The sequence below is a fragment of the Labeo rohita genome, chromosome 1 (genome assembly GCF_022985175.1).
Source record: "Labeo rohita strain BAU-BD-2019 chromosome 1, IGBB_LRoh.1.0, whole genome shotgun sequence".
Taxonomy (NCBI): Eukaryota; Metazoa; Chordata; class Actinopteri; order Cypriniformes; family Cyprinidae; genus Labeo; species Labeo rohita.
In genome coordinates this window covers 33,573,161-33,585,510 of record NC_066869.1, presented here as the reverse complement: position 1 = coordinate 33,585,510, position 12,350 = coordinate 33,573,161, and the positions used below count along the sequence as shown (strand labels likewise).

Here is a 12,350-nt window from a genome sequence, read left to right as displayed (position 1 = left end):
TTGAAGAAGAAAATGAGACTGGAGTTTTTCGACATACCCTAACTGTATTGACTCGGATTACACAGACTACGCATGCACATCGCAGAGACGAGACAAGATGAGCATTTTAAGTTAAAAAGCATATAAACCGTCAATTTGTTTTGAAATGGCAGATTGTTTTGATAGATAAGACTCTTCTTCCTTGGCTGGGATCATTTAGAGCCATTTGAAGCTACATTTAAACTGCATTTTTGAAGTTAAAACTTTGGGGCCCCATTGAAGTCCACTATATGGAGAACATTCCTGAAATGTTTTTTCTCAAGAAACATAATTTGTTATCGACTGAAGAAAGACATGAACATCTTGGATGACAAGGGGGTGAGTAAATTATTTGTAAATTTTTGTTTTGGAAGTGAACTTCTCCTTTAATGCAGAAGAGATTTTAATAGTAGCTGATTTGTTTTCTGTTTGTCAAAGACAAAGACAAGTCAAAGTGAGCCAAGTTGCTTTTATCTTTTGTGTTGGTCTCCACAAAATCATGCACTGAATGTTTATTGGCTAAAAGATCGAACTTGAAAATTTGTTCAGATTAGTGGACTTGAGTCTGCATGTTAATCATGACTCAATGACTTCTGTCTTCTGAATTAAATCTGCAACTTCACAAGTGCCAGCATTAACTTAATTTCTTCATTCCAGACTAAGTAATCCTCTTATGTCTGTGCCAGTTATTAATGTGTTTACAAGCTGATACAAATTCCAGAGCAATACTTTTGCAAGGATCAGTATTTGTGAAAAAGGGGACAAGAAATGTAATGAGACGTGCATTAGTAACTGTTGCTTGTACATTTTTCTCTAGAATCAAAAGAGGTCATCTCAGAGGAGGATGACTCTGGTAACTCGTGTGTCATTGGCTCGGAGATCTACCTGGATGTCAGTTACTTGCACTACTTGTATGATGCACAAAACAGTATCAGTCACTGTATGCGAGCATGCCGTGTTTGGTCGGCCCCTTACGATGGTGAGAACCCTCCTCCAGAAGAATACCAGTGCAGTACCTTGGAAGAAGCAGGTAGGACTCGGCCACCAAATACCAGCAGGAAAACCCCAAATCAAATGCATCGCTCTGGTCCACCCCTCAAAGACCTCACTGCTACTCCTGGATTGCTGGAACTGGAATGGGATGATAGTTATGATGCTTGTCCTACACAGCTACATCCGGAAGAAGATCAGGAGACTCGTCCCATCCCAGACGAGCCTCCAAAACACATTCAAGAACTGCGGAAAACTGCTATTATGATTGTGAAGGGCTCTTACATTGAAGAGTCTGAGTTCCAGAATGATGTTATGGTCTATGACCTGGTAGCTCAGAAGGATGCTCGTGACTCTGGTAACAGCTATCAAGCTCCATCCAATCCTACTGAACCAGCAAAGCAGGAAATGTTAGCTGGACCAGTAACTGATCAAAAGATTACAAATTCAGAATCCTCAGTGAGCAATGGCTTGAGCTCCCCATTAGATATAGACAGTAAAAAGAGAGGGTCCCAATTAGACCACAAGTCACTGGAAGGGGAGGACCTCATGGCCCAGTATGAGGAACTCATACGGACTCTGGGTGCACATCCTATTAGTCCAGCAAAAACAGACAGTGAACTCAAGAGTCCTACAGACCTCATGGATGAGGATGAAGATGAGATTGACTTTAACTCTTTCTCAGCAGAGACACCAGAGGCAGAAAAGTTACCGTCTCCTTTTGGGACCAAACCCCGCAGTGGGAGCAGAGGGCATGCTGTGCCTTTTACAGGTCAGAAAACATATTTTGTTATTTTGCTAAATTATTTCAATTCTTTCACATTATTCTTCATACACTCATTTATATATTGGAGTATTTGAAAGGACAGTTATTTGTAGTGATGACTGAAACTATAGGGTATATTGAGTTCAATAATTAAATAATATAATGCACCTCAATAACTAGTGTACAACGGCGCTTTTCCACTGTGTAGTACAACTCTGCTCTCTTTACTTTGGCTCGGTTTGCTTTTCCACTGCAGTTTAGTACCGCTTCAAAGTGGGTGAGATTATAAACTGCTTGTTATGCGCTATGTGACGCAACCTTGCCTACTGACCACGATACAGCCATTACTTTTTTCAAGTTCCATGCAACAGTTTAAAAAAAACGATACTGCGGCAGCTGTTGCTGATTATTTAAATCTAGTTGGTTTGGTGTCTCATGTCGCAAATCCAATGATGCTAGTAGTGCCGATTCTCTCTGACCAATCAATGACCTGCAGTTTTTACCCGTCACATTTTAGTATTGGTACGTCTCACTTACAGCCTCAGCCAAGCTGGCACTAAAAAAGTACCAGATACTAGGTACTGTACACAGTAGAAAACCCCCCCAAAAGTGAGCCGTACTGAGCTGTACCATATAGTGGAATTGGTGTGTAATGCCTGTTTATTTGAATTGGTGTATAAAATATTTATAATGGTATAATAGACATTTCGGCAGTGATCAGTTTACCTCAACAAGTGGCATCTAGACATCATGAACAGAACTGAATTATGTGACAGTATTTCATGAAGTTTAAAGGGTTAGTTCCCCAAAAATTAAAATTCGCCAATTTTTTTACTCACCCTCCAGGAATCCTAGGTGTATATGACTTCCTTCTTTCAGATGGATGCAGTTGGATTTATATTAAAAATTATCCAGGCTATTCCAAGCTCTGTCATGGCAATGGGCAGGTGTTTCTCTTCATCAGTCCAAAACAAGTCCAATAAAGTGCTTCTATCCAAAATAAAAAGTGCCTCACACAGCTCCAGGGGTTGAATTAAGGCTTCTGTAGCAAATCTGTGCTTTTTTGTAAGAAAAATATCCATATCTAAAAGTAATAATCACTTTAATGTAGCTTGTGCTAACAGTCGTACACGTAATGGATGGATCTTTTGCTAAAGTAAGGAAACTTTGCTTCTATTGCACCTGTTAACAAATGTTGGTTTTCATGAGACTCACAGGTGCATACGCACCGCCAATGTCCTACGTCATCCACCCGGAAGCGCTTCCGTGTACGAGTAGTTGGCGCAAGCTAGATTAAAGTGATTATTACATTTTAAATATGGATACACATCGATACACTACAGGAAGCCTTTATTCACCCCCAATAAAAGAAGGACTTATTTTGGACTGATGAAGAGAAACACCCGCCTATGCCGTTCTAAAGCTTGGAAGTGCCAGGATAATTTTAAATAACTCCGATTGCATTTGTCTGAAAGAAGGAAGTTGTATACACCATTAGGATGCCTGGAGGGTGAGTATATAATGGGCTAATTTTCATTTTTGGGTGAACTAACCCTTTAACCTCAGTTTTGGCCCATATGAACTAGTATGAGCATAGCTACTATGAGTTTTGGAATTGGTTAGTGTTAGTTTCAGTTTAATATTCAATATGATATTTGAGTGTGTCTGTGTTGTTCTGGCTCATTTGTTTTGTATAGTTTAGTTTATTTACACTTTAACTAATATTTTTACTCTTGTCTTTCTCAGGGCCTTTTCTGAGTGTACTGCTATCACGTCTAGAAAACATGCCGAGTAATTCTCTCCATGTGAACTTGCTTCTGACTGGCATCCTGGCCCAGTTAGCTGCTTATCCTCAGCCCCTGCTGCGCTCCTTCCTTCTCAACACAAACATGGTGTTCCAGCCTAGTGTGCGCTCTCTATACCAGGTACTGAAGTACATACAGTATCTGATCTACTGACTGAATTGGGTTTTTAAGTCATACTCAATGTTCATTGTAACTGCGTGCTTAATTTGAATTAATAAACAAGAAAATTAGACCACAAAATGCCAAACTGCAATTTCACACTAGCCTCCACTAAACATCAGATCAGTTCTTTAGCCTACATTTCTTAAACTCAGATTAACACATTTTATGTATGCAGGTCAATTTAGAAATGTCACCTATTTAGACAAATGTCTAATGTGGGGCAAATTTAAGAGCTCATGTGAACATTGCCTTGGATTTGGAGGATAAAAATGTATTTGGGCCACATTCAGTTGTGGTGTGAAAGTAGCCTTTGTCTCTATAAACTCTAATATTATACAAATGCACAAAACTGCTAAAATAACATCAGTGGCACAATACAAGTGTCAAAGCAAGATTTTGTACTCGATAGGCCTACTTGGGGTAATGTTTAGATTTCCCCTTTGTCAGCATAAGATTAAAAAATTCTTAGCTGAATGGGTATGTAGCCCTCAAAATTGTCATTGCTGTCCGATACATCATTCAGTAAAGTGTAATTTGTGAACAAGTAACTGAACTCTACCTCCTGTTTCATACCATTGTATGGAGCCATGCTTTCTTAAATCATTTTAGAAGCTTTTGTCTGCCATGTTGGATTCATCAGCATGTCTTTGAGAGGCATGCGTTAGATCTGTTGGTTAATTTGTGTATCAATACACACAAAGATGTGCTTTCACACAAAACCTTGACCTTGCTTAAGGCCTGTTCACACCAACATATATGTTCATCACAAATTTGGTCCACTTTTTGCATGTGATTTGTCTGTTCAGACCAATGCAGGAGAAAAAAGTTGACAAAATGAATGAAAATGCAAATTCAGTCTCTGAGAGTAGGTGGAAAAGCAAAAATACAAGCAGCCATGTGCAGTTTTTTTCATTTCAGACAGCTGCTTGTCATAAAGAAAGAAAGTCAAACAATAAATGATGACATCATTTGCAACCTGAGTATGCACTGTAGTGATTTTAAAATGGAGCTGCGGTATCAATGTTCTGCCTGTACTTCCACAAACTCAATCACAGGCAGACTATCATGACGCCTCACCACATTTTTATTGCATCGAATAACTAACTGAAACCAAACTTTAAGGGTTACTCCACCCCAAAATGAAAATTTGGCATTAATCACTTACCACCATGTCATTCCAAACCCGTAAAAGCTTTGTTTGTCTTCGGAACGCAATTTGATTAATTTAAATGTCTGAAACATTATTTGAAACATTATTTTTATGTGGTTGGAAAACACTGAATTGTGATATAGGCTAAAAGCACTGAGCACATCTATCTGGCTCAGTGCTAGACGAGGTGCAAAAGCACGTTTGAATTTTAGCAGTGAAAGTTTCAATACACCTGTGATTGTCCACATCTAATGGTTAAAATCGATGAGTTTTGGGGGGTTAAAGTGGGTCAAATTGAATCTGAGGTGGCACAAATCAGTTTGGAGAGGTACCCCTCGGCTGAGATCGCATTCAGTTTGGCTTTTCGCGTTTAAATCGTATTCTGGGGGTGAAGGAGGAGTCGGTCCTTCATGCCGGGCCTGATTCGTCTCCTCCGCATTACTGTAGTGCCATTTTGGATAGTATCCCCTGTACGCGAGCCTGTGATGACACGTTTCAACGGTCACCATCATCATAAATCCTTTAAAGTTTTTTATATTTTGATTTTTAAAAACATGTATGTACATTTATAACACTATACTTTGTATTATATCTCCTTTTCATCAAGTTACAAAAAAACTAGTTAACGCTATGCAAGGGGGGTTTCTAATGCCACGTCTATGGGAGGGACGGTAAATTTGACATTGTTCTCTCTTCTGACTGCCGATATCAGTCTAGCATAATTTTTTTCCTTTGATTGAGAGTTGTGAAAACACTATAGTGTAGTTTTTCTTTTGCTATTTGAGCAAATGAGAATGCAAAAAATATTTTTGTGGTACTCTCCCCTTCATTGCTCTCGGATTTTACCCAACGGTGACGACTTCCACTATGAAAAAAACCCGGAAATGTAATAAAGGTCCATTCTCTGTCAGCTGCGTCATGCTGATACGTTTCTCAGTCTATTTGCGCTTTGCTTAGAATGAAAACAGCATGACGCAGCTGACAGAGAACAGCGTACGCTACATTGATGCAGATGAGATTAATTTTTGAATTAATTCGTTATTTTAATTTTCTTTACATACAAAAAGTATTCATGTCTCTTCATAAAATTCAGACTGAACCACTGATGGCAGATGGACTATTTTGACTATGCCTTTCATACTTTTTTGGGACTTGACAGTGGTATTTATCTGGCAGTCAATGGGACAGATATTTTTCATCCAAAGTATCTTAAATTGTGTTCCGAAGATGAACAAAGCTTTTACGGGTTTGGAACAACATTGTGTGATTAATGACAAAATTTTAATTTTGGGGTGGAGTAACCCTTTAATAGAAAAACGAACACTTGAACACACTTAATCATGTTAAGAACTATTTAAAATGACAGAAGCAGTATTTATTTTAAGTGTACTTTGACTTTTTTAGTTTGGCTCATGTCCCTTTTGTTTCCATGAAGAGGGCAAGGTTTATGACCTATTGCCGCAACCAGCCATCAGGAGGTGATTAAAACTTTTCAGGAAGTGTGCGGCACACTTGGATGTAATGGTAGCGCAAATCTTATTGGCTAGCCAGAGTTTTTTTTTTTTTTTTTTTTTTTTTTTTTTTTTGGTGCTATGGAAAAGAGATTAGAACACCTTTGTGTAAAAAGAAAAATCTTGTGAATGTTTTAATGGTCTGAACAGACATTTTAACAGACATTTATTAAAGTTAAAATGTTTATTACGCACCAAATATTTGCAGTGAACATTTCTCTTGGTGTGAACAGACCTTTACACCTGTTTCTGACCTTCAATTTTAGGTGATCCAGTCACCTGTGATTGGATTTCAAGGGGCAGGTCTTTGACTGTTGTTAATAAAGCACAAAAAATTCAAAGATGTGCAGCTTTTCCTTAAATTTACTACACAAATGTAATGATTCAAAGAGAAATATCAGTCATTTTAAAGAAGTACCTGTATTGGAGTCATAGCATGTTAATTACAGACATGCTGAAGATATTCCACGAAGTGGTTTGTGATCCAGTCACAATTTCCTTTGGACCCTGTTTACACCTATATATAGGATCTCAATACCTGGTGTGGGTATTGCATACATCGCAACAAGGTGAATTATTCATTTATTTCACGCTTTCTTCTTGCCTTTCTTGATTTTATAGGTACTGGCTTCAGTGAAGAACCAGATAGAACAGTGGTCAGCGAATAGTAAAGACTTCTCTGAGCTTCTCACAGCTGCCCAGCACTGCTTATTGGCCAGAGAGAGTTCACTAAGAGGTCAGAATATATTCATATCCTTTCAGCCATGTTGTTTTATGATAATCAATATGTGGGGATTTCATAAACAGTGATTTTCTTGTTTTTACAAAAATAATAAGTACTGTTTTCGTCAACTGTTTGTTGATAATAAGAAATGCTTCTTATTAGCACATTAGAATGATTTCTGAGGGATCATGTGACCACTGAAGAATAATGGCTGATGAAAATTGAGCTTTGCCATCACAAGAATGCATTATATTTTATAATATATTTTAATAAATAATATATAATAATATATAAAAACGTGCAACTTTAGTGAGCATAACATATTTCTTTCAAAGTCATTAAACAATCTTACCAATCTCAAACTATAATGTAATACATGGGCGACATTTGACTCTTGAGTCAGGGGGGGGCAAGAAAAAAAAATCGGATAAGCATCAAAACAATCCCCTACCATATTGCAACGCACCAAAGCAGTCATCACAGCGCAGTCAAGAATAACTTAAAGAGGTTGCCAACGTTTACTAAAACTGTGGACGTACTTTTGACTCTTGAATCAAAGCTTCCAGCCTTTCATTTTTAACCAAATGTGCACGCTGCTTTTCTGATTTTCCGTGTCTTTTTCCCGTGTCACGTGAAATGTATCCGTTTTGATTCGTTGTTAATGAAGGTGAAACACGTTAAGAAAAAATGAACGATCAGTTGTGGGACTATTTTTGTCATAAATCGCATACTATTCATTTCTGAACTTTACCGTCCGTTAATGGCAATGAAATTAGGCTACTGGTTGATATGTCCCGGTAAAGCCCTGCGTTGCAGCCCGAGCCCGACAGGCCCCGACCTTTTTACCCCCCCGGGCTTCGGGCCAATTTTCACGTCATAGTTCAGACGCGGGACGGGCTTCGGGCCTGTTTTAGGCTTCTTCTTATTTTTATATTTTAGACATCCACCAAATATGGAGATGAAAAAAATCCGCTCTGGTGGAAACAACACGAGACTTCACTTTTGCTTTCACTTTCGAGACCGGCTCGGAAGGCGTTTAGTGTCTCTGTCAGCAGGAGTGAGCGCACCCTCAGCGCAGCTGGAACAGTTCCGCGTTCAAGCGCACACAATGAGCTAAAGCTCGCTCCAAATCACCGGCAAAAGTTATTACCATGAATGTGTCGGGGGGAAATAGTAAGGAGATTTTTAAATTATTCATTCGCAAGGATGAAGTTGCCGATCCGGACTCGCCATCTCCTCTTTGGATGCGCCTTTAGAGAGAAATGCATCCTTAAAGATTGCATAATGAAATAGTTTTTCTTTTCGATTTGCTTCATTTCGTTAAGTTATAATTTAAAGCTTTCTATAGATATATGTATCATGTCTGTGAGGTATGTATTCGCACAGTTTCGGTTCATTTTTGTGAAGCGCTCCTGTTGAGACCACAGACAGTGCATCATGTTTGTTTTCTTTATGTTAGAAGCACCATTTGCAACGTTTTGTTGATATTGTTAGTGCACACAAATAAAAGTAGACCCTTTACAGTTTGGAATGATGTCTTATTCTTACTTTTATCAGCAAAATGAATGTTTAAAATGGTTTCCACTGAAAAAAAAAAAGCAAGTGATGGCACTGGCGCCTCCATGTTCTGCAAAGCGGCTTTTGCTTCCACTCTCCACACAAATGATTGGATATGCGCCTAACAGCACACATTTATCTAGGTTTAACGTTTAAACTAACATTGATTTATACTTGAACTGTTTTATATCTGTAGATATTTTATTTTAGGCAAGTCGTGATGATTTGAGAAGTTTTCCGCTGGCCGCTTTGTCGTTACTTTAAAAAACAAAAACTTATAAAACGATATTTAATATTTAACTAGATTAAGAAAATATTAATATTAATATTTAACTGGATTAAAAAAAAAACGAAATATAATCAATTATAATTGCCATTGCATACAAAACTGGATTATTTTAATAGCTGAAAAACAGTAGTATAAGCTGTTTTGGGAGAAGAGGGAAAAAAGACGGGCTCGGGTCGATAATTCTGATAAGCTGTCTGACAAGGGCCGGGCGAAGAACGAATCCAGTATAAATATGCAGATGTCTTTCCGAAACGTTGCACCGTATAAAACGAACGTTTCATACAAATTCTGAACGGATTATAGCTCGCTCGTTTTATTATCATGAATAAAAGCGTCACTCATTTCAGTTCATCGCGATCTCACAAGTTCTGTTACAATCAATGAAGCTCTCTAAATTAGACAATGAGTCTGGCTATTTTGCCAGATATTCAGTTGCTCTTGCTTTCGTTAGAGGGTATTTAGCACCGTCTAGTACCTCCGTGCAACCGGGCCTGGGCATAGCAAACCGCTCCAATTGCAGTGTGGCTGACAACGGGGATGACTAACCATTGCCCCCCCCCCTCCTAATGTCGCCCATGATGTAATATATAGACCTGTGGAAGAAACTGTATACATTTAGAGTAAAACAGAGTGTGCAAATCAATATCAGATCAATTAAGTTCAGTCAAATAACTTTAAAGTCATTTTTCTCAGTTTAAGAGTTGCATTTGCTACTCTTTTTCCCTTTATAAGGCAATACAAACAGTTTGAACTTCCTTGTAAAGGTTTGAATAAAAAATTATGACAGTGTTTATGTGTTGTAAAATGACTTGTGTTTTTCCATTTCAATCTAGACTCTCCGAGTCCACAGAATGGAGATTGTTTCCATGGTTCTGAAGCAGACCGAATCAAGAAGAATCCACCTATCCAACCCAAAACTGTGGTTCCCTTAAACAAAACCGAGGTATACGCTACAGTTCTGTTCACAGAGTTTCTAAAAGAACTAGCGGCCTTTGCACAAGAACACTCCATCCTTTCTCATCTTCCCGCGGAGCAGTAGCCTTCAGTTTTTATGTTTGTTGTTAATGTTTCCAGGAAACCTTTGAACTGACATTTTGAATGATGTTTATTTCTTATTGAAAGCACTACAACTACACTGTAAACTCTAAATTAATGTGGGAATGTTTTTTCTGACTTTTTAGATATTTTGATGGGGTTCTTTCAGTATGTTTTTATCTGTTGTGTGAACAATCCTTGAAACTTCCACCATTTGATTATGCATTATCAAACCTGCCATAAAGCAGTCATTGATTTGCCTTCATTTCTTAAAACCGACTTAGGGACACAAAATGCTGGATGTCTAACTGAAATTTTAGGCCAGAACTAAATGGTGAAGAGGCATTACACATAAATAACACTCGTTATTAATAACATTTGAGGACCTGAATCTCTGAAGATTCTTTGTACAGTGCTGCTAATGTCTTTTTGCTGGAATGTTCCTATGGTGGCCTTATACTGATAGTGCCTATTCCTTTAGTCCTTAATTTTCAACATTGTCTTTACAGTTTTATATACAGTAAAACTTGGTAAACCTGGTCATTGGCCATTTTATACAACTGACTAAATGTTGTCTGTAGGAGTGCTGGATTTCCTCTCACTTCGTTCACAGTTGTTCCGGTTGTATGTAGAGCATCACTGATATTAAGTTTCACTTTGTTTATGCAGCACATGAGTTGTTAATGAATATGTTTGAAACTAGCAACACACCTGCTTGTAAATTAGGATGAGGTGTCTTTTTTTAGTGGGGTACGATATACACTGTTCATAGTTTAAGGTCAGTAAGATTTTTAATTTATTTATAAAAAATAAATGCTTTCATCCAGGAAGGACACATTAAATTGATCAAAAGTAGAACTGATTTTTTTGTAACAATGTAAAAGTATTTACCCTATCAAATAAATAATGTTCTTTTAAACCTATTGATAAAACAATCATAAAAATGCATCAGTTTCTGAAATTTTTTGCCATGAAAGGAGTAAATTACATTTTGTAATTTGTATTAAAACAAAGAAGGTATTTTAAATTGTACCATTTCACAATAATACTGTCATTTTATCAAATAAATGCAGCCTTGGTTCAAAACCCGAAACTTTTAAAAGGTAGTGTGTTAAAATATTTTAGAGGATGAAAAAAAGTGTAATATTTTTTACAGATATTGCTTCTCTATTTTGATTTCTTTGTTTCTTTGTGTCTTGAATCTTTATGACATTGTTTGCATGGCCTCTGAAAATGGCCATGAAGGACATTGATTTTGCTGAAACATGATCAGAGTTCACATTTTTATGTGTATAGGAAAGCAACTGATGTGCAGATATGCAATTCCAATGTATCAAAACACCCACATGCAAATAGAAAGTGTCCTTTAGTATCAAAGTTGCCTTGATTTTGAAGTATTTTTACAGTTGCCATGTTATATATTAAAACAAACGAGCTTGCTTAGTAATAACAAATGTATATTGAAACACTGGAGGTTCTCTTGGTTTCTGAGCACATTTGTTTTTAGTATAAACTGATTGTTACATGGAATTTTACACATTAGTGGTTATGCTTAAAATACAATTTAACAAATTGTTTTTCATATTTGATTAATTGCCTTAAATGTATTCATTGGCTTTGATTGTTCCTATTTTGAAGGTAGATGTTTTGCATGAAGCCCCTCCCTAACTGTCAATCAAATTTTGATTACCAAACATCCAGAGGCCACAATGTAGCATATTAATCCAAAGATATTTATATGCATTTCTATCTACCGTAGATGACTTTTTAATGGGGGGATCAAGAGCTAGATTAGAAATTCTATATTAAATTGCCTTTACTGGTGGTAAGCAATACTTACATTTTACATCTCTGTACAGTATGTAGGTTGTAAAAAGAAATGCTGAATCTGTAGTAATGTCACCAGCTCAACTTTCTCGTGCTCTCGTTTAATGTTCAGACAGGAAACTGTTAAACATTTTCTGAAACATGTCGAATGGAAATGGCTTCTGTGTCAGAAATGTATGAAGGCATGACATCTTGAATAAACATATCTCCTGTCCACTAACACATCTTTGTACTGGCATATGAGTGAGTGGGCCATAACATTGTCAGTCTTCTGAAGTTATGAAAAGTGAATAATGCACTGAGATAAACAACCCGTTTCTGCTGCTTGCGTAATGTACCATTTTTTGACAGCTCTGTATCTGATACATCTGTAATTAGTCACAGAACCATACAAATTCTTTCTCGTTAGCTTGTTCTGAGGATGCAAATTTCAGGTTTGAATTTTGCTCATAGTAAAGATAAATAACCAGATAGATAGCTTAAGAAACATCTTATCATTGTCAATGAAATGTCTAC

The 12,350-nt window shown here is 37.2% G+C and overlaps 1 protein-coding gene across 1 annotated transcript in view; it reads left to right on the top strand.

Annotated features, from left to right (window-relative positions):
• fhip1aa (FHF complex subunit HOOK interacting protein 1Aa) overlaps positions 1–12,056 on the top strand; it is a 35,506-nt gene extending 23,450 nt beyond the window's left edge. Inside the window, exons 10-13 of the mRNA XM_051118385.1 lie at positions 836–1,780; positions 3,521–3,699; positions 7,024–7,138; positions 9,806–12,056. Coding sequence (XP_050974342.1) covers positions 836–1,780; positions 3,521–3,699; positions 7,024–7,138; positions 9,806–10,011 — 1,445 coding nt within the window. The 3' untranslated portion in view covers positions 10,012–12,056. The remainder of the gene's footprint in view (positions 1–835; positions 1,781–3,520; positions 3,700–7,023; positions 7,139–9,805) is intronic.
• The last annotated feature ends 294 nt before the right edge of the window (positions 12,057–12,350 follow it).